This window comes from Scyliorhinus canicula, chromosome 26, assembly GCF_902713615.1.
Source record: "Scyliorhinus canicula chromosome 26, sScyCan1.1, whole genome shotgun sequence".
Classification (NCBI taxonomy): domain Eukaryota; kingdom Metazoa; phylum Chordata; class Chondrichthyes; order Carcharhiniformes; family Scyliorhinidae; genus Scyliorhinus; species Scyliorhinus canicula.
In genome coordinates this window covers 17,519,688-17,546,579 of record NC_052171.1, presented here as the reverse complement: position 1 = coordinate 17,546,579, position 26,892 = coordinate 17,519,688, and the positions used below count along the sequence as shown (strand labels likewise).

The 26,892-nt window shown below is 47.0% G+C and overlaps 1 protein-coding gene across 6 annotated transcripts in view; it reads left to right on the top strand.

Annotated features, from left to right (window-relative positions):
- The window catches only part of LOC119957330 (netrin receptor UNC5D-like), a 464,604-nt gene that overhangs the window by 10,790 nt on the left and 426,922 nt on the right, over nt 1-26,892 (top strand). For 5 of the 6 annotated variants that reach the window (XM_038785223.1, XM_038785222.1, XM_038785221.1 and 2 more), the window contains exon 1: nt 23,240-23,489. The exons of the other annotated variant lie outside the window; for it this stretch is intronic. In XM_038785223.1, coding sequence (XP_038641151.1) covers nt 23,390-23,489 — 100 coding nt within the window. In that variant the 5' untranslated portion in view covers nt 23,240-23,389. Of the gene's footprint in view, nt 1-23,239; nt 23,490-26,892 lie in introns of those variants that run through there. 6 annotated transcript variants of the gene reach the window in all.

Sequence of the window (26,892 nt, the reverse complement as noted above, 5' to 3'; positions counted from 1 at the left end):
CTGCCAATTGCATCTGCCTGAATGTAAAGATGGGCACGTGGAGAGTAAAAGTTAGATGGAGACAAAAATATCGGTCCCTTACAGTACAGAGGAATTTCTAATGGGGAACAAAGGAATGGCTGGCCAACCAAGTACATACTTTGGTTCTGTGTTCACAAAGGAGGACACAAATTACGTACCAGAAATGTTGGGTTTGGTGAGAGGGAGGAACTGCAGGAAGTCAGTAATGGTAGGGAAATGGTGTCAGGGAAATTGATGGGATTGAAGATGGATAAATCCTTAGGCCTGAAAACGTACATCGCAGAATACTTAAGGAAGTGGCCAGATAAATATTGGATGCATTAGTCGTCATCGTCCAAGATTCTCTAGACTCCAAACAATTCCTCCAGAGGAAGGGTAGCTAATGTAACCGCGCTATTTGAAAAGGGAGGTAGAGAGAAAACGGAATTACAGTCAGCTCAACGGCGGAGTCCATTACAAAAGATTTAATAGCAAAGCACTTGGAAAACTGACAGGATCGGAACAAGTCAGCATGCATTTACAAAAGGGAAATTGTGCTGAACAAGTTGATGGGTTTTTCTCTCAGTAAGAATCGGGGTGTCCGGTGGGTAGTCTTTGCTTTGAAAGTCTTCATTGCTAGTCACATCACTGGTATACACTTGGATAAAAACTGCAGAACTGAATAAAACTTAGCCCAAGCTGTGAGGAGGATGCAGAGGTGCTTTAGTGTGATTTGGAAAGTTCAGTGAGTGGGCGAGTACAAACTGGGTAAAACTTGGAAATGAAATATCAAACAATACATAAAAAATCAAGCACGTGGCAAAAGCAGAAGCGCAAAAAAAAAATCATCAAACACAAATAAAACGGATGAATGATTCAAGAATTCAGGAACAAAAACCTGAACCGCATGGTCCTATTTTTAAGAGAATTCTTCTCTCTGGTTTAACCCCTCCTTTGCGTTCATTGGCTTCTCATTTTTAGCTGGGATCTCCCAGTTTGTTCAAATCAACAAGTTGAGGATAACTTGTTAATCACCATTGGACATTACCTGAGATTGATTGGTGCCTATCAAATCTAGCTTAGTGTTTGCGTGCGTAGCCTTGGAAAAAGTACTGAGTTACTATTAATGTATTTTTCATGCTTCAACATATTTCATAGCTTGGCAGAGGTCTAACTAAACATTGATTAGTTCATTACACAAGGAACACTCTGTTCTCAGTCTTGAATACAATGGAATACAATGGTTAATTCATTACATGAGAAATGACTGAGTTCCCACATTCAGGATTACTATGCATTCAACTATTCCCTGTATGAATAACCTGAGGATGGAGCAGTGCTCCGAATGCTAGTGATTCGAAACAAACCTGTTGGACTTTAACCTAGCGTTGTAAGACTTCTTACTACAGGAATAAAAGTAGACTTTTATTTAAGTCTACTGGAATTCTTCAAGGATGCAACCAGTAGAGTTGACAAGGGGGAGGCGGTGGATGTTGTTTATTTGGACTTTCAGAAGGCTTTCAACAAAATCCCATGCAAGAGATTAACATGTAAAATGGAAGCACATGGGATTGGGGGCAGTGTATTGCGATGGATAGGAACCTGGTTGGCAGAGAAGACACAAGGAGTAAGAATAAAAGGGTCTTTTTCCAAATGGCAGTCAGTGACGCAGAGATCAGTGCTAGGTCTCCAGCTATTCACAACATATATTAATGATTTAAAGGAGGGAGCTAAATGGAGTACCTCGAGATTTGCAGATGGCACAAAGCTGGTTGGGAGGGAGAGCTGTGAGGAGGATGCAGAGGTGCTTCAGTGGGATTTGGAAAGTTCAGTGAGTGGGCAAATGCAGAAACAGGAGGGTTTTAAGAACTGGTTTTTCCAACCAATTTTGGTTGTGGATAAATGTTAGGTTATCCACTTTGACAGCAAAAACAGAAGGCAGATTATCTGAAAGGTGACAGATTGAAAGGGGAATATGCAATGAGACCGAGAAATGGACAGTCCCATCGATCGTGCAGAGGCAGTATCAGAGCCAGGGACGACATGACGGGTTGTCGGTGAGCATCCAGCACCTGCAGGCGCGGATGGAGGAGTCTAACCGCGTGCAGGAGCAGGAGGTGCTGCCAGCCATTTGTGCCACCCGGGTCAACACTGTATGTATGGTGTCGCAGTGGAGGCCTTGATGGTGAGGAATTTGGCCATGGATCAACATGTCCAAGGCCGGTGTCACTCTGCAGAACCAGGGACCAAGGTGGGTGGTCAGTGGAATGCACAGCAAGAAGGCTGTCTTGCAGGCCGCGGCAATGGTGGTCTTTGCCTGCACACCTCTCTAGTCCCCAGACCTGCGGCCTGTTTCCCCCTCCCCCCGCACTGCAGGTCCCCCTCCCCTCACCCCAGTTAGCCCAACTAGTGACAGGACCGGCAGCCCACGGTCACACCTCTCCGTGCCCTACCTCCTCTCTCTCCCTCATCAGCTGTGGTACCTGTTTCTCAATTTTTAAAAGCACAAGTGAACCTCGCCATCGGGAATTTCTTCCAGTGGAGGCGGAGAATCACCGAGGCCCCGGAGAATACCAGGTCAGGCCTATTAATGATATGCTAATGGCCTGACTAGGTGTGGAGTGGAAAGCATTGACGTTGAACCGCTGCAGTCCATGTGATGCAGATTGACGTTGCTGTCGAGGCACTGGAGAATTGCGATTTGGAGTGAACCTGGTGCCCGCCACAATTTTGCCGTCAAAACCAATTCTCTGCCCAATCGCATTCCTCGATTCTGGTGTTGGCTAACAGAGAATCCTGCTCAGGATTCAACTTGAGAGAGAGACAGATTCCTTTACGGTCACTTCATCACCTTTTCCAGATGATCTCTCTGTCTCTGCCTTAGCAAAACCAGTTCTTAAAACTCTCCAGCTTGTATATTCCCAAATAGGAATTAGATTAACATATCTTTCAGGCATTGTTGCAGAACAAGTAATCACATTTTGATCTTTCATCTCAGAAACGTCTGACATCTTTCGAGATGGTAGAAACCAACAGGAGATGGAGTTATTTTGTCCCCCACCGTGGGGTTTGAGTGTCCGTTGGGTGCATCTGGCTGGTTTACCGTTCCCATCATCTTTACTGTTCATTAAAATTCAGCATTTTACATTTTTAATCTCTTCCTCAGTTAGAGTGTTGTGTTTTGATGTCTATCGGTTTCATTACAAATGTCAGTCTTCACGGTTCCATTCTGAGGGGATTCTTGTTTGTTTTTCTCGCATTTTAAAGCATTCCCATATTTTCCAGTAAATTGAAAGTATGAAAAAAAAATTTTTTCTGAAGAATAAAGAGGCGTTTTTGCGCCACCAGCTACCTCAATTCCATCGCTCCACCATTGGCAGTCATGTCTTCAGATGCCAAGTCCCTGAGTTGTAAAATTCCCTCCCTTCATTGCTGAAATGCTAGGGGCATTTTTCATTGCCTTCTAGCCTTTTGTTTGTGTGAATAATGCACAAGAAATGAAGGAGCAGAAGTCAACCATCCGGCCTCCTAAACCTGTTCCATCATTCGGGGCAATCATTTTTCAAAACTTATTCTTCGAAGGACCAGCCTTTTGTTGCCCATCCATAATTGCCCTTGAACTAGGGTCAGCACGGTAGCATGGTGGTTAGCATAAATGCTTTACAGCTCCAGGGTCCCAGGTTCGATTCCCGGCTGGGTCACTGTCTGTGTGGAGTCTGCACGTCCTCCCCGTGTCTGCGTGGGTTTCCTCCGGGTGCTCCGGTTTCCTCCCACAGTCCAAAGATGTGCGGGTTAGGTGGATTGGCCATGCTAAATTGCCCGTAGTGTCCTAAAAAGTAAGGTTAAGGGGTGGGGGGTTGTTGGGTTACGGGTATAGGGTGGATACGTGGGTTTGGGTAGGGTGATCATTGCTCGGCACAACATCGAGGGCCGAAGGGCCTGTTCTGTGCTGTACTGTTCTATGTTCGATGTTCTAACTGAGTGGCTTGATAGTCCATTTCAGAGGGCAGTCAAGAGTCAAATCACACCGCTGTGGCTCCGGAATTACATATAGGCCAGTCCGGGTAAAGATGGCATATTTCCATCCCTGAAGGACATTGGTGAACCAGATGGATTTTACAACATTCGATGATAGTTTCATTTATGATCACCATCATAGAACAGTACAGCACAGAACAGGCCCTTCGGCCCTCGATGTTGTGCCGAGCAATGATCACCCTACTCAAACCCATGAAGCCACCCTATACCCGTAACCCAACAACCCCCCCCCCCTAACCTTACTTCCTAGGACACTACGGGCAATTTAGCATGGCCAATCCACCTAACCCGCACATCTTTGGACTGTGGGAGGAAACCGGAGCACCCGGAGGAAACCCACGCACACACGGGGAGAACGTGCAGACTCCGCACAGACAGTGACCCAGCCGGGAACCGAACCTGGGACCCTGGAGCTGTGAAGCATTTATGCTAACCACCATGCTACCGTGCTGCCCTCACTGAAACCAGCTTTCAATTCCAGATTTCACTGAATTCAAACTCCACCAGCTGCCAATGTCGGATTTGAACCCACATCCCTGGAGCATTAGTCTGGGTCTCTGGATTACTTATCCACTAGATTATCATTTAGCCACCAGCTCCGATCTGCTAACTCATCTTCACTTTCCCCTCCACTTCCGATGTCCCTCGACTCCCTGATAGACCAAAAGTCTGTCTAACCAGCACTTGAATGTACTCAATTTGAAATATTCACGACCCTCTGAGTGAAGAATGTTCCCCTCATCTCTACCCTAACTGATTGACCACGACCTGTGACTGTGTTCTAGATTCTCTAGCCAGGGGAAACAATGTGTTTCTACTATTCTTTTGCAGGATGTCGGCATCATTGGCTAGATCAGCATTTATTGCCCATCCCTACTTGCCCTTTAGAAGCTTCTGGTGATCGCCTTTTTGAACCACTGCAGTCCATGTGATGTAGATACACGCACAGTGATGTTGGGAAGGGATTTGACCCAGTTCCAGTTCCTCCCCGGTCAAGTCACTTCAGTATCTTCAAGTGCTCAATGTGGTCTCCAGGTCTGAAGCAAGCTTCACTTGTGCACTCCCCTAACCTGCCACACACTGAAAGACTCACCAGTTCTCCAACCAGAAGATCCGCTGCCCTATAATTCATGTTCTTTGAATGTTTTTATGGAGTATTTTGTGAGCTCACACAAATAGCAAATTCTTCAGATTTAATCAAAAGTCATATTTCACAACATGCCAAGTGACTCACGGCTATTAATCACTTCCTTCCTTTTGAAAATTAGCACTCTGGAAATCACATGTCTGAATATCTGTCAAAAAATATTGAAACGTAAGTTGAAAGATGATGTTTCCTCTGCTGTTCTTCAATATCCCTCTGGTTTTATTGCTGAGAGGATACAACCAGCCATAAATCTGCCTTAATGTAGTTCTCTGAAAAGATAAAACTCACAAGATTGAAGTTCTTTCCAATGCGGAGAGAGAAAATACTGAAAATACACAGCAGGTTCCTGTCAAATTACAGCATGAGCATTTATAGAAGGCCTTCCCTTAGAAATCATCCAGGCTGAAGGAGCGTTTTTGAGTTCTAATTACAGGTACAAATAGCTTGCCCCCAGTCGGGCACCATTTGTGATGGATGAACAGCCTGCCCAGACTTAGGCCAACTTACAAACTGGGAACTTGGGTCAATAAACCTGCCAACACCACCAGTTGTAGAAGTCTTCAATCTCACCAAAGTGGTGCCCCACTGGGGTAAGGTGTTGTTTTTTTTAAACCTGCAATCAGAACTCAGTAATGCTCCCTCAGTCTGGTTGATTTCTAAGGAAAGGGCATTGCACGTGCACACCCAATGGTATATCAGTACATAACAAAAATAATACCTCTCCAATTTCCCAAAGAAAGGATCACGACATGATCCAGAAATAACTGTTGTCTTCATTAAACTTGACTCTTGGTGGAGAAGAAGAATTCTCTTTGTCACGCACGCAACGTGGAAGCATGTGTTAGATGGGCCTTTCCCTTTCCAGGGTTTTGACTGTTTTTAACACAGGCATATCTTGTTTAAATTCTGAATGTTTTTCTTCAGGTTTATGTCAGCTGTGTTGAACCCAAGGATAAGACACTGCTGATTGTGCTGTTCAGCTCAACGTCCTTCACAATCAGCCATGTGTGATTCACAAAATGTCAAACAACTCTGTGTCAAACAAGATTCAATTGTTTCGGGTTATGAAGCAAATCAATAAGTTAAAAGCTGGCAAGTTCTTTTTGCGGAATTGGGAACAATCAACCAAGAGCCATAATTCCTGACATGGCAATCCATTGGAGTCTTGAACTCAGGCGCAGTTTCTTCTTGCTGTGACCTGTAATTCTGTGCAGCAAACTACTGCCAATCACAATGAATGCCGAATCCATTAAATCTTCCAAGAAGTAAACGGGGAAGTCCATGAACAGGAAGCATCAGAAGAGGACAATGGACTGATGCAGCATACAAATAAAATGTCCAGGATTAAGCAGTATGCCTTTCCTCTCCAATAGCGAATGGTGTTCAGGGGCTGCATTAGAATTCAATGATGCTGTGATGACCTCCAGGACAGAGCAGAAGAGTTTAGACTTGGCATGAGGTCTTGGTAGAAGAGCTGATATTAACTGTCAGCGATGGAGCTCAGCCGACGGAAGTGGTTCGGTCACCACCCATTTAACATCATACAGTGACATTTGAAAGCAGGTCCAGAATGATTCAAGAGCTCCAGGTAGAGGAGCAGAAAGATACACTACGGACCTGAAAGGTAGAACATTGAGGATGGACCTGGTGCTTCAGCAAGGTGGACAGTACAAGAGTGACAACCTCATGCAGAGAAGATGGCTAATGTGAAAAATGAAAAATTCCACGTTGTCTCAAAGTAAGTTTTTAGAATTTAACTGTAGTGAACCTAGCTCATTGACCACATCCCCCATAGATTTCCTGGTGGTTTAAAGATAAGGATTTAATGCTTGCACCACCACAGCCTTGGTTCAATTTAGAATCCAGGAAATAAACTTTTTTGCTTTCAAAATGATCAGTGGTCTGGGCAGAACACAAGTAGGGAAAATGTTTCCATTGGTGGCCAGGTAGACCACAAGAGGACACCAATTTAAGGCGAAAGGCAAAAAGAAAACCATGACCCGAGGAAAAAACATATTTATGCAGACAGTGGTGCACTGTCTGAGCGTGTAGTGGAGGTAGATTCAGCCATGGCTTTCAAAGGGAAATTGGGTAATCACTTGAAGAGAAAGGGGGTCGTGGTAAGTTGGACTCGCTGAGTTGTAAGAGCTGGCCCCGGACTCAACGGGCTGAAAGGCTGCTTTCTGTTGCGCAACCATTCCACCATTTACCCGTTTGGCGTGCACAAAAAAAAACGCCTTGAATGCAACAGTGAGAAAATAAATGCCATTTACATAACATCTCACCATCTCCTCAGGCTGCCCCACAGCCAGTGAATTATTGTTGAAGTCTAACACCATTCACACGTGGGCATCTGCTGTTGACACACTTCCAGAATTTTGACCCAGCAACAAAGAAGAAACAGCGAGGTACTTTCTCGCTTGAATGGGTAAACTTGCTATAATGTGAATGAAGATGTGACAACTTTAGACTTTAAACAAAATAAAATGTCTATTAAAACAACGAAACACATAACAAGTAAGTGAGCTGGAGTTGCACTGAATGGCTGCACACAGTGGGCGAGATTCTCCGGTTCTGTGGCACCCATTCGCTAGCGGCTGGATTCTATCTTCCCGCTGCTTATCAAAGGGATTTACCATTCTCACCACCCCATGCCACCATGAAACCTGCTGGCGGGAATGCGCTGCCAGTGGGAAAAGTGAATCTCAACGACCGGAGATTTGCAGCCAGTATCTTTTAATTTACCAAGTTCCAAACCCGTCTATTTTTCCAACTTCAGAGTTAAGTCTCCCCAAACAACATCCCTTAGGTTCCAAAACTATTGGCAAAATCTTGCATGGGTTACCACACCAGGCACATATCTTTCGGAGTTGCTTCCGACTTATTGAAACTGGTTTCTCAAACAGGCTTTTCTTGAAGCCCAGCTTGTTGGGAGTTGACACAGCTTCCTGCTGTGGGCCGTATTCACAAAAACAGCTAGCTTGCATAGGGTGCACTTGCCCCTGATATACTGGTGGTATTTTTAAAATATAGCAGAGAATAAAGGTACAAACAAAGAGTTTTATTGGAAATGTGTTTCCTCGACCGGATAAAAGGATTGAGTGCCCTCTTTCCGTGCAAACGGCAGGTGATGTCATCAATATGTCACATGTTCGGACTCTTAAAGTGACCTTATTCTGACGAGGAACATACATGAAAACAAAACAATACTGGTTTCTCTTTTCATCTTTCCTTAACTGAATGAATCTTCTCAAAAATCACACATAATTACCGTCTAACTTTTTTTTTGGTTTTAAATATTTTTATTAGGGTATTTGCAAGTATTTATCATTATAACTAACAGTGACATAAACATGGTACAATAAGCATTTCCACCCCCATCCCAATCGTCACACACCCCAACAATAAGAAAACAAACCAGTCTGCCCCCCCCCCCCCCCCCCGCCCCACCCGCACTTTTGGAATTCTGCTTCTGCTGAAATTTCTATTTTCCCCGAGAAAGTCGACGAACGGCTGCCACCTCCGGGCAAACCCGACCATTGATCCTCTTCAAGCGAACTTTATTTTCTCGAGACTGAGAAACCTAGCCATGTCAATAACCCAGGTCTCTGCACTCGGGGGCTTCGAGTCCCTTCACATTAATAAGATCCATCTCCGGGCTACGAGGGAGGCAAAGGCTAAGACGTCGGCCTCTTTCGCCCCCTGAACTCCCGGCTCTTCCAACACTCCAAAGATTGCCACCTCCGGACTCGGCACCACCCGTGTTTTGAGGACCACGGACATTGCCTTAGCGAAACCCTGCCAAAACCCTCTAAGCTTCGAGCATGCCCAAAACATGTGGACATAATTTGTTGGGCTTCCCACGCACGTCGCACACCTGTCCTCTACCCCAAAAAACTTGCTCATCCGGGCCACCGTCATACCTTCTAACATCTTTACTTCCACCTTTGAGATTCTATCCTCCATTGTTGCTAACTTGTCTGAGGTAAACATCTATTTACATTATGACCAATATATGAAGACACTTAACAACGTATCAAAGCACTCATTCCGCCAGCCCAGCCAACCTGTCTCTACTACAGTTTCCATTTTTAAACAGTTTGTTTTTTTAAAACATACAACCATCAGGACACATTCCCAATTACTGGATTTCCTTCTGCGGGATTCTCCATCGGCGGGATTCTCCCACACACGCCCATGGGTTTTCCGATGGCATGGGATGGCCACATGCTGCCGGAATGGAGGATCCCACTTCTGGCAGGAGGAGGGGGGGGGGGGGGGGGGGGGGGGGGTGCAGAAAACGGGCCTGGCGGGACGGAGAATCCCACCCCTTGCTTTTCATTTTCGTGATTTCTCCGACAGTATTCCCAAGCAGCCGCAGCCCTTCTTCTTCGAGGAGATAGAGCTTGCAGGTTTGGGATGTGCTGTCAATCCTGGCTCTAGATCACTGTCCATGTAGAGTTTGCACATTCTACCCGTGTCTGCAGGGGTTTCACCCCCACAACCCAAAGATGTGCGGGGTAAGTGGATTGGCCATTCTTTTGAGATCCACCAACAAAACAGAAGAAAGGAAAACAAACTGAGAGATAAAGCAAAAAAGGGGCGGGCCTGTTTGGGGCACTGCCCAAACATAACAAAGATCAACGGAAACATAAAAAACATCAAATAAGAGTGCAATTAAAGGGGTCAACAAAGCACCCCAACCCCTGCGGTACTAATTCAGGCCGTGCACTTGCCGGAAGAAATGCGTCGCCAGGGCACACCATCATGGAGGGGGCTCAACGTAAAGGTATCGTTGGAGGGTCTGAAGGCGGAAGGTCGCCACCTGGGTGCGCAGGCACACCAGCACTTGGCTGCCCTCCCTAAGCGGGAGACTCAGAACTTCACAGTGACCCAGTGCAGTCTCTTCTCCCAGAAGAACTCTACGAGCATTCTCTGGATCTTTTTGACAAAGACAGGGGGAGGGGTCAAAGTGACCAGCCAGTACCACAACATGGAGGCTATCAGCTGGTTTAACGAGAACTCGACCCCTGTAAGACAGCACTCGGAGCAGTCCTGTCCAGCGTCTCAAGCAAGCGGCGACCTTGGTCTCCAGCTCCTGCCTGTTAGCCAGCCAGGATTCCTCAGCCGGGCAAAGATGGACTCCCAAAGAGAGGAGGCTGGTCCTGCTCTAGGTGAAAGGCCTACGTTCCTCTGGGAGGGGGTCCGTCTGCCACGGACCAGCCAGGAGTCTGGGGTTGGGGGTATTTGCAGCCGATCACCACCTTCTTTCGGGCCTTGCGGCCTGGTGGATGCCCTCCCTCCTCCACTCCGGCAGCCGTCCAGCCAATCTGCGCGAGCATGGTGTAGGGTCGGGGTGGTAATGCCAATGGAGGGGGAGGGGCCGGCGGTGCCACTCGCAGCCACCTTGGTGTCAGTGGTGGCTTTGGAAGCGGGGAAGTTCTTCCGCATGTACCACACCTTCTTGCAGGTGTGGCACCGCACGCCATCTGCACACCAGAAGATGCAGAAGGTCTCCCCTGGATGGGAGACCTCGAATCCCCCCCTCCCGGGCCAAACTGATGAAAGGCTGGCGCCGGAAGGAGCAGATGTGCCTGAGGGGTGCGTCCTTCAGGCCGAGAGGGAGCGGCGCTGCCTCAGAACGAACCTCCCCCAGTAATTGGAGCTGGGGAGGAGGAGCTCGGTAGGGAGGTAAGGCAGGACATTGGACAATATGACCCGCTCGGGTGGCCTCCAGAGGGTCCACAGCCAAATAGGTCCCGCCCACCGCGAGCCTCTTTTCAAGGATGAGGTGAACCACCCTCTCGGCCCTCAGGAAGAGCACGAATTTCCCGTACATTCGAGAGGCGGCCACAATGGCCAAAGGGCAGATGACCCCGGCCATTACGCGAACGCACACCTCTATAGTGACGGTGGGGTGAGTGTAGCACTTTACTCCAAGCTTTCGGGTCAGCAATCGAACAGGTAGTGGGGCTGCGGGAGCAGTGGAGGCCGAGGAGGCCACCACCCCAGCATAGGTGGCTCTGGTCGGCCCCGCCACTGGCATAGGTGGAATGGCCATCAGGGCAAGTGCCACGCCCACCCCATGAGGGCTTTATCGCGTTGGAATTTAATTGACGAAATAGATAGTGGGAAGGGGGTTGTCAGGGGAACAGCGAGGTGGAATGATGTACTCTCCCCCTTGGAAGGTAAACGGGGGAGCAAAGCAGGGAAGGGAAGAGAAGAGAGAACAAGGAGCACTGTTGGAGGAGGTCAGTAACACAGGAGGGTAGGGCACCGTAGATGGAATGATTCCCGAGGTGAGAGACTCCGGGTGAAGCTGGAGGTTGGGAAGATTGGGGATCTTCAGCCCAGGAGGGGGCCCAGCAAAAAAGAACATGGGCAACACGGTGGCGCAGTGTGTTAGTCCTGCTGCCTCACAGCGCCGAGGTCCCAGGTTCTATCCCGGCTATGGGTCACTGACTGTGTGGAGTTTGCACATTCTCCCCGTATTTGCATGGGTTTCACCCCCACAACCCAAAGATGTGCAGGCGAGGTGGATTGGCCACGCTAAATTGCCCCTTAATTGGAAATAAAAATGGGTACTCTAAATTTATCAAAAAAAAAACACAGTCCATGCTCCCACCCTAGGTCACCACACTGAGGTAAGTGACGCTGGTTTTGAAGAAGTCTTCAGCCCAAGTAGGGCTCAGCAAAATACAGTCTGTGCTCCACCCCAGAACGACCACCCAATGGAACCGGTCTCCTCCCTGCTGGTGTCAGCCCGGGAGGGGCCCAGCAAACAAACAGTACAAAGGGGCTTTACTCCCACCTTGTTTTGCAGCCACCTTCCTGTTGCTGTTGTTATTGTTTGTTCCTTCGTTCGTTCCTTCCTTCCTTCTCTCTCTTCCCTCCCCCCCTCTCTCTCTCTCTCCCTCTGCCTCTCTCCCTCTAAACAGAGAAGAATGAGGGCAGTATCAAGGTGTTAGGTTACTTGGTAAGTCTTGTACCAAATAAAAAAATAGTCCTGCAGGCACGTGGTCTTCACTTAGCAGAGCAATGCAGAGGAAAGCAACAAAAATCATCTCTATCGTAAGAGAGATAGCACTGAGGAATGAACAGGTAAGCTGAAGTTGTTCAGCTTCAGAGGAAATGGGTGCCATTCTTGACTCTGGGTTCAAGCACCAATGACAAGTTTGCGTACTGAACCTAACCTGGCACTGCAGTGCTTTACTAAGTGGCTGTGTCATTGTTTGCTCCTTAGGATGAGATGTTGTGCATCTCCATATGGCTGTTTTGGTGGATGGCAATGAGCTCCCAGCACGACTGAAACAGATTTCCTTTGTTTCAGTCCTCGATTCCTCCCTCCACCCTGACTGCTCCTGCACCGATTTGCCATTTACTGTCCACAGGGGGAACTTGAACCTTTTTGATTGCTTGTTTATTAATTCCTCAGAGCTAATCTTTCTTGCGCAAGAGATTTTTTTTGTTGCTATCATATACTCTGCAGCGCCTGTCCTAAGTGGAAGACTATTCGCTGATGGGATTATTTTTTAATTTGTCAGAAAAATTCTGAGATGAAAATAGAAGTTTTTAAAGTTTGTGTATGTTACTTCCTTGTTTAGTGACAGTGGTAGATATTTGTGAAGAATAAACACACTGAAGAACATTATATACGGGTGTTGACAGGCACTTTTTAAACTAGATGGTCCATGTGACAAGCGCGGTTTCATCATACCAACGGCAGTGACTGAATCATAGAATCTACAGTGCAGAAGGAGGCCATTCAGCCCATCGAGTCTGCACTGGCCCTTGGAAAGAGCACCCCACTTAAGCCTACATCTCCACCCTATCCCTGTAACCCAGTCACCCCACCCACCCTTTTCTGGACGAAAAGGACAATTTTGCGTAGCCAATCCACCTAACCTGCACATCTTTGGACTGTGGGAGGAAACCGGAGCACCCGGAGGAAACCCACGCAGACATGGAGAAGACGTGCAGACTCCGCACAGACAGTGACCGAAGCCGGGAATCGAACCTGGGACCCGGAGCTGTGAAGCAACTGTGCTAACCACTGTGCTACCATGCTGCCCATGTGACTGGTCAATGATTTCTGCCAGACTATGCTGCCACAGGGGGACTGGTGTTTTTAAAACTACCACACAAAGTGTTAATGTTTCCTGAGGAGATGAGGTGGGAAAGAGGGTGGATGAGTGAGGAACAAAAAAATACTTTGAAATCTGCTCTACGAAGACATCTCCACATAGAAAGAGCATTGAGGTGCCGTTCTACAAATTGCTTTAAAAATCAGTGAATGTAATGCTTAATTTGCCAGTTCTGCTTCCCTTCAATTTCACTGAATGCCAATTGTGAGGTTTAATTTTAACGAGCCACAGTTGGCCTGCATTAAAAAGGCCCTGAGCTCTGCTGGTTGTCGACATGTACTGGGTTTGTACCAAATTTCACACAGCAGCACATCATACACAGCGACATCTAGCTGGATGATTTTCGGATAATAGTTTACAATGTCTTTAAATTATTGCTGCAGAGTCTCTTCAGTGACAAAAGGGGAAAACAAGTAGCAGCTGCAAAAATGCGCCGAGTGTTCCCTTTGATCGGAAGAGAAGTGCGCTCATCTGTGACATGCTGGCACCACAATGGCATTGACTGTTAGTCAAAAGCTTAATTTACATGGTGTCAGGTGGAATCAGTGTGCAAATTCAAAGCACATATTATTGTTCGATTCAGAACACAAGCCGAGAGGGGAATGAGGCAGGTTACTTATCAAATTGGACTAGTACATGTGATTTTAGTTTGATTTACTGAAGCAAAAGACTGTTCCATTCTTCCTGACTGACATCAAACACACAAACTGCAGTGACAATATATGATAGGTTCAGTGTTTGGAATATTTAAACATATCCCCTGTTTTTAACAGAAGTGATTTATTCTGAAAAATTAACCAGCAAAGAAATCTATATGTGTGGTGTGAGTACATATTATTACTGTTATTTCTTGGGTTAAACTGTCCCTCCTTGGGCTGGGACTTTGGATGGTATTTAGTCATTTTTTTTCTCAGGCGTGGTGAGGTCCAATTGGGGTCAATATCCCTCTTTGGCCAATGAGGGATTGTGTTGCTAGTGGGGTTGGATCAGGGAACTGTTGAACAGCAGTCATGAGGACAGGTTTGGCCAGCGTCTAGCCTTGTTGAGCCGCTGTTCAGAGGAGGGTGGAGGTTGTGTGTCTCTCTGATTACCCTTTCGTCTGGGAAAATTGTCAACTGCGTGGCATTGGATGGCGGTCTTGAAACAAAATGTCTGTGTGGTTGCCCACAGAACAGGGCACTTCACTGCACTAAGCTTCCTCAGCTCCCCATGCAGCCCACAAGCGGCTCACTCTTAAACATCCAGGATTCTTTTGTCCACCTGATTCTGGCGAGGTGTGTTCAATCCTATTCTGCAGGTGCATTTTCATCGTGAGGAAAAGATGGTGGTGAATCTGGAGTCCCCAAAGCTCTCCACTCCTAGGATTATTCCTGAGTCATTTCTGGGTCTCTTGTGGAATAATTGATAGAGATTTATTATAGTTACTCAACAAATGTGTTCTCACTGCCTGTTGATGGCAGAACGCACATTTAGTTTCGCAATCGCACATCTACCACACCGCCTCTTTCATAAACCTCTAGAAAAGACCTTTCGGACTGAATGTGTCATTTGCACTGGTGGCCTGAAGGGATGTCAGCACAGTTTCAATACTCCTCGCCTTGCCAGCTCATTCTGATGACTGAGAATGTAGCGGACAGGATGCATGCTGAACCCAAGACTTCTCATGGTGAGGCTAGAAAAGCTTGCCACTATCAAGCCCAAGTGTAAAGAATCACTGAGGAAATATTCGAGAAGCTTTAGCTTCACGGTCTAGAGAGACAGTGAGAGAAGATCTCCTCAATGGGATTCAGAACATATTCAAAGGTGCAGATAAATTGATTTTTTTCCTTGAAGTAAGCCTGGAAGATAGGACCAGACGATATGAATATAATTAAGTGAAAAGTGAATTTAAAATAGTCATCGGAAATAAATTCCTTACTCGTTGAGGTATGTTTAGAATATGCTTCGGAAAGCAAAGAGGATCGGTTTCTTTGTAATAAAATTGAATGGTGTGGTGGGAGAGGAGTGAAATTCAATGAGCTGAATAGTTATTTTCCATCTGTTTTCTCCTATGTTTAATATGTTCGACACCTCTGGGGGCACCTCTGCGCCCAACCCCAATCCCGTTTCATTGAGTGAATAATGGGAGGCCAAAAATAGGATCCCCGTCAGGCGATCAAACAGTTTGCCATTCTCCATGTCCCCTCCCAATTGCATGATTAGGATCTCACCCAGAAAGGGTGTGCATGATCAATACATCCTGGGGCACTTGAGATCCCAGTGTCTTTGAGGATCACCCCAGGATGATGAGTTGGCATGTGGGTGACAAGGGATACAAGCTGAGGCCATGGCGGATGATGACAGTACGGAGGCCTGAGAGTGAGGCACAGGCCCGTTACAATGAGGCCCTCGCTGCCGCCCATTCTATCATTGAGTGGTGCATCAGGCTGCTAAAAAATGGGGTTTCGCTGTCTGGACCGAGTACAGCCCTTAGAAAGTCTCCTGTTTTGTGGTAGTCGGCTGTGCCCTCCACAACCTGGCACAGCAGTGGGGCAACATGCTGGATGATGAGGAGGAGCAAGAGCTGGAGGATGAGCCCAAGGACCTGTAGGATGGAGGACTGGTGGCGGCAAGGGTCCAACAAGCCAGGAAGACCAGGGAGGCCTTCATAGTCTCTAGATTCGTAAGAGATGAAGCTGTGTCCTTCAGCTCGACACCCCAATCACAACACACGGCTCTTTGCAGAAGAAAGATGGGAGGAGGCTCGCGTAGACCATAAAGAACAGCATGGATTTGTTGGGTCGAATGGCCTGTTTCTGTGCCATTTGTCCTGTGTAATCCTGTGTATTTGGATGTTTCTTCAAATAATATAAGAACAATGGGCGAACTGAATTGACCATTCAGTGCCAGAGATAATGTTTCACATGACTGGGCTCCACGCAGACCTGCAGTGTCATCGAACAGGCAGCCTCCGCCCAATGGCAGATATCCACAAAGTAATGCTGTCGGTGCCTTCCTCACATTTCCGACTGCAACCGGTGGTGCAGGAACTACAGGCCTCGCAGTGGACTGTACTTACGAGGGGATAGTGCCTCTTGTGTCTGTTTCTCTGCATACGTGGGGAAAGCAACAGGAGCAAATCAGCCAGTGAAAGTACAACAGCTGGATTTTACTAGCAGCCTGTGTGGCAGTGTGCTTGTTTGTTTTGAAGCGTAGGAGACTGACATGTTTGCAGTATCCAAGTAAATGCTTTACATCACAAAATAAAACCCAACAGACTGTGTTTCGACAGGACACGTGGGAGGAAAGTTCTCACTCCATATTACAGTGATCTGGGGAAATATTTTTAAATAATGTAGAGCCCAACAGGGAAAAACAATTCATAATTTCAGAATAACAGCAAGGGGAATAATTGAAAAATTGAAAAACCTTTCCCTGAAATTTGTGACTCCCACTCTGAGATTATCCGCTACAATAGGCATTCAAAGCCAGCAACATTTAATTCATACTGGCTGCCTGTGATCTTCACTCTTGTCGTCAGCAGAAAGAGAGATCTGTGCACATCGTGTCCGCGGATGGTGGATTTTAAGCATTTTGAGAGTGCAAGTGAGAAAGTTCACACCATCAAGACGCTAGCTGTCAGAGAGAAAGGGGGAAGGAAGAACAGGCTTGCATTCACAAAGTGCCATTCGCAACCTCAGGATGTCCCGAAGCGTTTTGCATCCAATGAATATTTTTTGAAGCACGGTCATTATTGTGAAGCAGAAAGTAATGGCAGCTAACTTGCACACAACGAGGCCTCACCAGCAGCAAGGTCCAGATTATCCGTTTGCTTTCCGTCCTGTTGGTTGTGGGATTAAACGTTGGTCGAATCCACTCTGCGCGCCTTTGAAAAGGTCCATGGGATCTTTCACACCAGCCTGAAAGAACAGATGGGCTTTCAGTTTAATGCCTCATCTGAAAGCAGTGTGAGGCTGTCTCAGTCGCAGCCTTGAAATGTTCGTCTCAATTTGGTGCTCAAACCGCTGGAGTGAAAGTTGAACTCCCAACTTTCTGATCGGAGCCAAGTGTGTGACCCACTCGGGGCGAGTTAGGAAATGTCCAAGAAATAGAACATAGAACATAGAACAGTACAGCACAGAACAGGCCCTTCATGTTGTGCCGAGCCATGATCACCCTACTTAAACCCACGTAACCCGTATACCCGTAACCCAACAATCCCCCCATTAACCTTACACTACGGGCAATTTAGCATGGCCAATCCACCTAACCCGCACATCTTTTGGACTGTGGGAGGAAACCGGAGCACCCGGAGGAAACCCACGCACACACGGGGAGGACGTGCAGACTCCACACAGACAGTGACCCAGCCGGGAATCGAACCTGGGACCCTGGAGCTGTGAAGCATTGATGCTAACCACCATGCTACCGTGAGGCCCCAATGTACCTGATAGTCTCAGAACCTTTTAAGATGCACTAGAGCTGGGTTCCGTGTCGTGCCAAATCAAAGTAGAGCGCGATCTTAAGGCAATCGCACACAGCTGTACTGTGGAAGTGTCAGATAGCCTTTGCTCGACCAGTTTCACCTGGATTGATTTCATAGGATCATAGAATTTACAGTGCAGCAGGAGGCCATTCGGCCCATCGAGCCTACACTGGCCCTTAGAATGAGCACCCCCCCTTAAACCCACCCCTCCACTCCATCCCCATAACTCCACCTAACCTATTTTGCACACCTGAGGGGCAATTTATCATGACCAATCCACCTAACCTGCACATCTTTGGACAGGGGGAGGAAATCGGAGCACCCGGAGGAAACCCACGGCCCCACGGGGAGAATGTGCCGACTCCACACAGACAGTGACCCAAACCAGGAATCAAACCTGCAGCTGCGAAGCAACTGTGCCAGCCAATGTGCTACCGTGTTTGAATTGGGTTTTTTTTAAGTTTAAAAAGTTGGCGAAGCATACAATGTTATATTTGACTTGTGTCTCTTGTGGATACACTATTGTGCCACTTTTGTCCAGTTGGTATAGGCTTTGCCCGCTAGCCCTCACCTTCCCTCACCCTCCACCCATTCTCTATGCCCCCTTCATTATCTCATGCCAACTCCCTTCTCCACCCACCTCTATACCCTTCCTTGTCCACTCACAGCTGCCATGCCATCTCATATCCACTGTTTCACTTCCATAGCCACTCATCTCGTATTTAGCCACTCATCCAGTATTCACAGTAGGCGGACCTCAGGAACCATGTAAAGATGAAGAAAATATAAAGTTCCAACAATCTAATAGAGCTCTCACTCACGTGCACATGATATAGAAAAACTTTCATTCAAAGATTTTAATTCCCCTCAAGTAGTCAATCTGCTATAAAAAACAACCATACATCAATTCAGTAACCGCATTTAATACGCGAGTCCTGTCATTGAATAGACTCTTAAAACTCAATCGTTTCAAGTGCATTTGGGACTTTTGAAACTCAACCAAACATTCATAATGGGTTAAGCTGTAATATCAACCCTAGGGAAATTTCAGCAATAAACTCTGTTGAAAGTGCGGGATATATTGTAATGATTTTTTAACTTACACCAGATGACCAGTCAATCAAAGCAATCCAGCAGCTTTTTAAAAAAATACTCTGACAACTGCATCCTTTTTCATGTTTAAAGGGATGTGGATTTAAATAACTCCAGATAATGACACTTAAACAGACCTATCCATCCTTCAAGAGTATTGACTTTTTCCCCCTTAAATCTGTGACTCTCACTCTGAGTTAAAACCCTTGGTAAAGTGAAGTAGGATATTTTTGAACTCAGCACTAATTTCAAATTTCCCTGCTGTTATTTTGCTGAGGAAACATCTGATAAAGAAATAAGCTGGAGTCAGTTTGGCGTCAACAGATGTTATACTTGATTTTGTGTGAATAAACCTAAGTGCAGAATACTTTTCCCTTTCACACAGTTTCTCCCCCAGACAGGGGGAAACTGGTTCTGATAGATGTACCCGAACCTTTCTCCAATTCGTCACAGGTGCTGTTGATCCTAACAAGAGCATGCACTCAGTTGCCACAGCATTTGCAACATTAATACCAACTGAGTTTTGTTTTCCTGCCTGTCTGATTCACACCCTGCTCGCAAAAATATTATCTGCACAGACTTCTGCACCTGCTTCCCACCTGCCCTTTTTAAAAGCCACCAAATGTGGTCCAACTTGAAAACCTGGTACTAAGAATATTTAAGGCACAGAAGGAGATCATCTGTCCTGTTACGATTGGGTTAGAAACCAGTACCCTTTGTTCAACGTAGAAAATGTTTCAATTCCAGTTCCCCACTCGGAGAATAAAACCAAAATATACCATTGTTTTAAACAAACAAAATAAAGTTTAGTGTAAAACTAAGAAAAGTATCACAATTTACAATATTTATCTTATGTTAATTCTGCATGTTAGAGTATAAGATAAATGTGAATTAACAGGAAAACTGTGATCAAACACACCACACGGCACATCAAATGGCAGATGCTACTTAGACAGACCTCGTGAATTTCTCAGCAACCCAGATGTCAGTGGCCATTGTTGGTTAGAAAATTTCAGGAAAGCTCTGCCTCCCTCAGGAGAGATTTCAGCTCTTAATTTTCAAAGATCTAGCCTCTGCATTCCCTCAAAAGTCACTCTGACTCTGACTGCCTCAATGACTGCTCACGTCCCAATGGTTCAATCTCTCCTTGTGAGACTGCATTCCACGGGATGCACAAAGTTGCACCCCCACTCTTGATTTCTGGTACAATTCCATCTATTTTGCAAACTGTTAGCTTAATTACATGGCATTGCCCAGGGTTTCTAGGAACTCCATTTACCAGCTGCACCGGTCTGTAACTTGCTTCCAATGCTTCTTTTGAGTCCTAACTCTCCAGCATAAAACCTGTGCCTTTTGCCACCATCTCACTTCCCCGGACTTCTCCTGAGGCTTAATTGTCTGGAGCTTACTCGTAGCTCTCAGGGCATCTCTGTGCAAACATGGGCAGCACAGTAGCACAAGTGGCTAGCACTGTGGCTTCACAGCACCAGGGTCCCAGGTTCAATTCCCCGCTGGGTCACTGTCTGTGTGGAGTCTGCACGTTCTCCCCGTGTCTGCGTGGGTTTCCTCCGGGTGCTCCGGTTTCCTCCCACAGTCCAAAGACTTGCAGGTTAGGTGGATTGGCCATGATAAATTCCCGAGTGACCAAAAAGTTTAGGAGGGATTGTTGTGTTACGGGGATAGGGTGGCAGTGAGGGCTTAAGTGGGTCGGTGCAGACTCGATGGGCAGAATGGCCTCCATCTGCACTGTATGTTCTATGTTCTAAACCACAAGAGGTCCAAACTACAACCTCACCCGTATGCCCCAGCAAACACCCAGATAAATTGATGTGGAGATGCCGGCGCTGGACTGGGGTGAGCACAGTAAGACGTCTTACAACATCAGGTGAAAGTCCAACATGTTTGTTTCAAACACTAGCTTTTGGAGCATTGCTCCGAAAACTAGTGTTTGAAACAAACATGTTAGACTTTAATCTGGTGTTGTAAGACTTCTTACTGTCCTCTCCAGCAGGTAAGCCCACCTGCTATTTTTTAGGATGTTATCCTTTTAGCTGTTAACCCTTTTACTCAATATGGTCCCAACCTTTTAAGTAATAAGACTCCATAATGCTTTGGTTGCAATTCTTGTATTTTTTACAATTAATCTTCAATCTTCCCGGAACCAAACATTACGTCTGAAATAATAACACGAGCCATGAACCAGGCATTTATCACATTCCCACTGGCAGCATTCCAGCTCTATAGAGGAATCCAGTCAAGTCTTGTTTTCCTGCTCTGCCCCCATAGTCGTGCAAGTTTATGTCCTCAAGTACTCATTCAATTCCCTTTTGAAATCACTTATCAGGTGATGGTGAGCCATCTTCTTGCCCTGCTGCAGTCCATGTGGTGGAGGTCCACCCACAGTGCTGTGAGGGAGGGAGTTCCAGGATTTTTTTTTTTTTTTTTTTTTTTTTTTATAAATTTAGATTACCCAATTATTTTTTCCAATTAAGGGTCAATTTAGCGTGGCCAATCCGCCTACTCTGCACATTTTTGGGATGTGGGGGCGGAACCCACGCAGACACGGGGAGAATGTGCAAACTCCACACAGACAGTGACCCAGAGCCGGGATCGAACCTGGGACCTCAGCGCCATGAGGCGGTTGTGCTAATCACTAGGCCACCGTGCTGCCTGAGTTCCAGGATTTTGACCCAGTTACAGTGAAGGAGCTGCAATATATTTCCAAGTCAGGATAGTGTGTGGCTTGGAGGGGAATTTGAAGTTGCTGGTGTTCCCATGAACCTGTTGCCCTTGTCCTTCTAGATGATAATTTCTGTAGATTGGGAAACTACTGCCGAAGGAGGCTTGATGAGTTGCTGCACAGGATCTTGCATATGGTACACACTGCACCACTGTGCGATAGTGATGGAGGGAGAGAATGATGAAGGTGGTGGATGGGATGTCAAACATGCAGTTTGCTTTGTCTTGGATGGTGTCCGGCTTCTTGAGGAAATAGAGACCATTCCATCACACTCCTGACTTGTGGTTTGTAGGTGGTGGACAGGCTTGAGAGAGTCAAGAGGTGAGTTACTCTGCAGAATTCCCAGCCTCTGATCTGCTCTTGTAGCCTCAGTATTTATATGGCCGGTCCAGTTTGTTTTTTGGTGAGATGTTAAATTTAGGCCCTGTCTACCCTCTCATGTATTTTGCAAATGACACTGTTGCGAAGGAGAGCAATGTATTGGCTCTGGGAGCCTGTCCAATAGTTGCCCCCCAAACAACGCCATAAAAAATAGATTAACTGACCATCGGCACGTTGCTTGCCGTGTGCGCATTTGCTGCTGTATTTCCTACTTTACAACACTGAAAGAGCTTCAGAAGTCCGTCACTGGTTTTAAAGATGACTTGTGATGATCAAGCAAGGCGGTATTTAAATGTAAGTGTTTTTCCCTGGTGTTGATCGAGGGAGGCATGCTGGGCATTTTCATTGGGGGCATCTCCCCTTCCTTTGGTGCCCAGAAACCTTTCAACTTCCACCTGAACAGCCAAATCAGACCTCGGTTTAACATCTCATTAGAGGGATGTTCCTCAGAGACAGCACTCGCAGCAAAAACAGCTCGAGTTGTGTGATTGATCCTCCTACCTTCTGACTCACAGAGAGGTGAGACAAAGTGTCGCTGTGCAATACGCACGGTGTAACATTAATTACCAATCCAGTCACTGCCATGCTGAACTCGACTCAGCTAGTGCAATACACAATGTTCATCGTCAACTAAAGGGTTGTAATACGATGGTTACACCAGTCTGGCTTACTTTATTGATACTGGTATGTATTTTGTCCGGGGTTAAAGAGCACCTCGAGTAATGATGCACCATGTACTCAGATCGGTCTTGTCACCTCGTCTGAGTGGGATTCATGTTGTGTACATTGAAAATCTGACACTTTACATCAAAAAATGTAAATTACATCACCATTCATGATTAAAAGAATGTTTTTAAAAATAAATAAATAGGTGGCTGATTGTTGTGAGTGGCAGTGTCCTTTTTGAGGTGAGGTTTCAGGGATGGGGCAGCATTTAGGTCGCGGCGCCGGGGCGAATGCAACAGGTTTCAGCTGAGCGGAGAGACGCACACAGAGGGACACAGAGCAGCAGCTCCTGCAGCCCGGCTGCTGCAGACAGGCACGCCGCTCCGCGGGAGGCCAGGGGGGCGGGGCCTGGAACAGGCTCCACCCACACACCCTCCCATTGGATGCCCGCTGTCTGAATGTTCCACCTATGGAAGGCCGATACCTGCAGCACGCCGCTGATTGGAGGAGCCGGCCGTCCGTCAGGCTGGACCCCCGCCCCGCCAAAAAAAAGCGAGGGAGAAGCCGGGCGCCTCGCTGGCAGGCTGGCTGGCTGGCGGGCTGGAGCCCCGAGTTTGGGCAGGAGGTGGGGGGGAGAGAGCCGCCGCCTGCCGGACCGCCGTCAGACTTCAAGCAGCCGCGGGGTTTGAGGAGCTTTTCCCGCTTCTGAGGGAACCATGAGGAAAGTGCTGTCGGGATGCTGCTGCTGCTGCTGCTGGTGGTGGTGGTGCTGGCTGCTTCCCGGGGCTATCTGCGCCACGAGTCGAGGCGAGAAGGGTAAGGAGAGAAAGGGGGGGTGAGGGTGTGAATTGTCGCTTGTTCCCTGGTTGGCAATGCAGTGCACTGTGAAGCGTTGCTCTCCCGGGGACCTGTCTGTCCCCTCTGGCAGAGATGAGTGTCTGTGTGCGAGGTCCGGACAGAAGTGACAGCCACTAAGTTCATGGCAAGAGCCTGCACCCTGCCGCTTGTGTGGTAGCTTGAACCTGACCCGAAATTCACACTCAACTCTTCACCCAGCGCTCACCAGTTTGTGCCCTCTTATTTGTCCTGACACTGAACTGATTCACTTGTGTCACCGCAGTCCCAGCCTGCATGCAGTTAGTTGTCAAACTGTGGGGGGGGGGGGGGGGGGGGGGAGGATGTGATGCCAGATGGGGAACGGATGCATTGGCCCAGCCGAAGCATTCCTCCTGTATCCGAGAGGCTGGCAGTGCCCGGGGGGGGGGGGGGGGGGGGGGGGGCGAGCAGTCTGCGGAATGAATCAGGGCTGTGAACTGTGCAAGGTGAGCACAGCCTCTATTTTTCACTGCCCGCTATTTCTCTGGATCTGAGTGCTGCAGGACACTGCATCGATTTTTCAATGACTGGATCGCAGTGACCCGAGAGGCTGTGTTCCGAACAGCTCCTCTCACCTTGTTTTAAAGAAACCGTTCCGTGGCAGCAGTGTCAATCTTCAGTGACTGTTTTGGGAACAGACTTTGTAAGTCTCTCACCCCCCAATCTGAAGCCAAAAGCGAATCCCCGGTTCAGCACTACTCCTTGACTTCAAAGTTGCCCTCGATTGAGTAATTTCAGTTCAACACTTTTCTATTATATTTTGAACTGTACTCCCAGCAAGCAAAATACAAGGTCGATTATCAGATGTTGGGGGGGGGGGGGGGGGGGTACCAGTTTGAGAAGTTTGTGAAAAATCACTTTGCCGCTCCCTTTTCGGTACTATTATGATACTTTGGATTTTTTTTTAGCGCATTGTCATCTCACAATTCACTCTTGGCAGCCCATCAGCAGCAGCAGCACTGCCCATCAAGTGAGCTCCGGAGGGGAGAACTTGGCCTCCTAATGGAAGCAGGGTTCCCGTCCGGTAGGGAGGGCAGTTGTGTGCCAGGCATGCAGGAGAGAGATTCCTGTGCACGGGCAGAGTGGCCTGGCCACTGACTGTGCACAAGCCGGAGGGGTAAACACACTTGGCATGCACACCCCGAGATTGTTTCAATGCGCACATGCCGTTTGTGGATACTTTACTGCACGCTAATAAATGTTAGCAGTTAATTCCCTGTGAACTCCTTTCTTTCAAAAGTTGTACTTCAATACTATCTATAGAAGAAATTTATTTTCTTCCTCGTTTGCACCACGCTGTGTGGGATATTCCCATCACAGACGGTAAAAATCTGGCCCATGTGTTTGAGTTATGGTAGGTCAGGATCTGTTGGCTGGCCGTAGATCAGATTGAGGGAAAAAAACCTCTGCATTAAAACAATGGCAATGCTGTAAATTTAACCAGCCTACCTTAGGGATAGGGGCTCAAATGCATTTCTGCTTAGAAACGAACCTTCCAGATGTAGCAAATCTTCGGGAACGCGGAGGTAGGGGTGGTTTCTAACGTTTCTTACTGACAGCAATCTCGTTTTTAAAAAAATGCCGTTGGCTATTGTGCAGAAAATAAGTTTGTGTTGTGAACGTTCAGCCTGTGTGCGTCCAAATGTTTGGACGAGTTTCAGCTAATGTGCCCACTTGTGATTGATTGACGGTTTTCATCCTGTCCAAGTGTGCCTCCTTCTGGAAGTCCCAGGCACTGCATCAGTCCTGGAACCCCTTTAAGACATGTGCTGCGGTCTGACCTTCTCCAAGGACAGTCGGAAGTCTTTTCAGAAAAAGTCTTCAGGTTCCATCAACTTAATCTGAATGTTAATGGAATCAATTGTGTTCCTTCCCAGTGCAATCTCCTGCTGAAAAAAAAATCATTGTGATTGTATTGCGGTCAAAGAGCAAAGCAAAATTTCACATTCATTAAACTCTCCTTCCAGATTTTCCAGTTGTTTCTATTCATTATTGCTGATGTCTTTAATTGAAGCAGCAGTTGGCTGCTGTCAAATAAGATGTGCCCTTCGCCTTCAGTAAAGCATTGTTCCCACAGCAGTGCTTCAGTCTGGAAACTGGGTGAATACTTCACAGACTTGTGGATTTCGACAGTGAAGAAGGAGGCCATTCAGCCCTTCCTGTCTACACCAGCTCTCCGAATTAGCAATTCATTTAATGCTGTTCCCTGTCTTCTCCCCGTAACCCTGCACATTCTTGATTTTCAGATAGCGTAGTTCTCTTCTGAATGCTTCAATTGAGCTTTCCTCCATCACACTGTCAGGCAGTGCATTTGAGACCTTAACCACTCACTGTGTGAATAAGATTTTCTTCACGTGGCCTGTGCTCCTTTCTCCAATTGCTTTAAATCTGTGCCCATTCATTCTCAATCCTTTCACGGGTTTCTCCCGATCTGTTCTGTCCAGACCACTCATGATTTTGAATACCTCCTATAAAATCTCCTCTCTGCCTTCTCTTCTCCAAGGAATACGGCCCCAACTTCTCAAATCTGTCATTATGAGTGAAGTTCCTCGATCTGTGGGAACATTCTCATGAATTTAAGGATAAAAGCAAATTACTCGTGAATCTATTCTGCACCCTCCCCAGTGCCTTCACATCAAGTACGGTGCCCGGAACCGAACACAGTACTCCAGCTGAGTAACAATGTTGAAGCCAAACTACGAACAAATTCAACATCACCTCATTGCCCTTGTGCTCCATGCACCATTACTGAACCCCAGGAGGCTATATGTTTTAATAACTGCGCTCTCAAACTGTCCTGCCACCGTCAATTACTTATGCGCTTACAACACCAAGGTCCCTCTGCTCCTGGACCTATTTTAGACTTTTATCTTGTCCCTCCATGTTCATCATACCTGTCTGCCCATTCTGCCAACGTGTCTGTGTCCCTTTGAAGTTCTATATCAGCCTGCTCACAGTTCATAATGCTTCCAAGTTGCATATTATTTGCAAACTTTGAAATTGTGCGCTAAACACCAGGGTCTAGGTGTATATAACAGATGCATTTCAGACAATGGGCACGATCTAATGGCCTGATCGCACCAGACTAGGGAGGCGATGAGGCTGGTAAATCTCGTGAGAGGCCCCTTGCAAGGTTTCTGACTTCACAAGGCATCGCAATCTGTATCCCGCCCTCATTGAATGGGATCCAGATTTGCATATTTAACTGAGTGAAGCTCACTCAAAAAATGTTCGCGCCAGAGTTACCGAAGGCGCTGGACCTAACGGCCTCGCCACAGAGATCCCGAGTGGGTGCTGTTTAGCACTGGTTTCCACTGACGTGGAGCAGGCGTACCAGTACTGG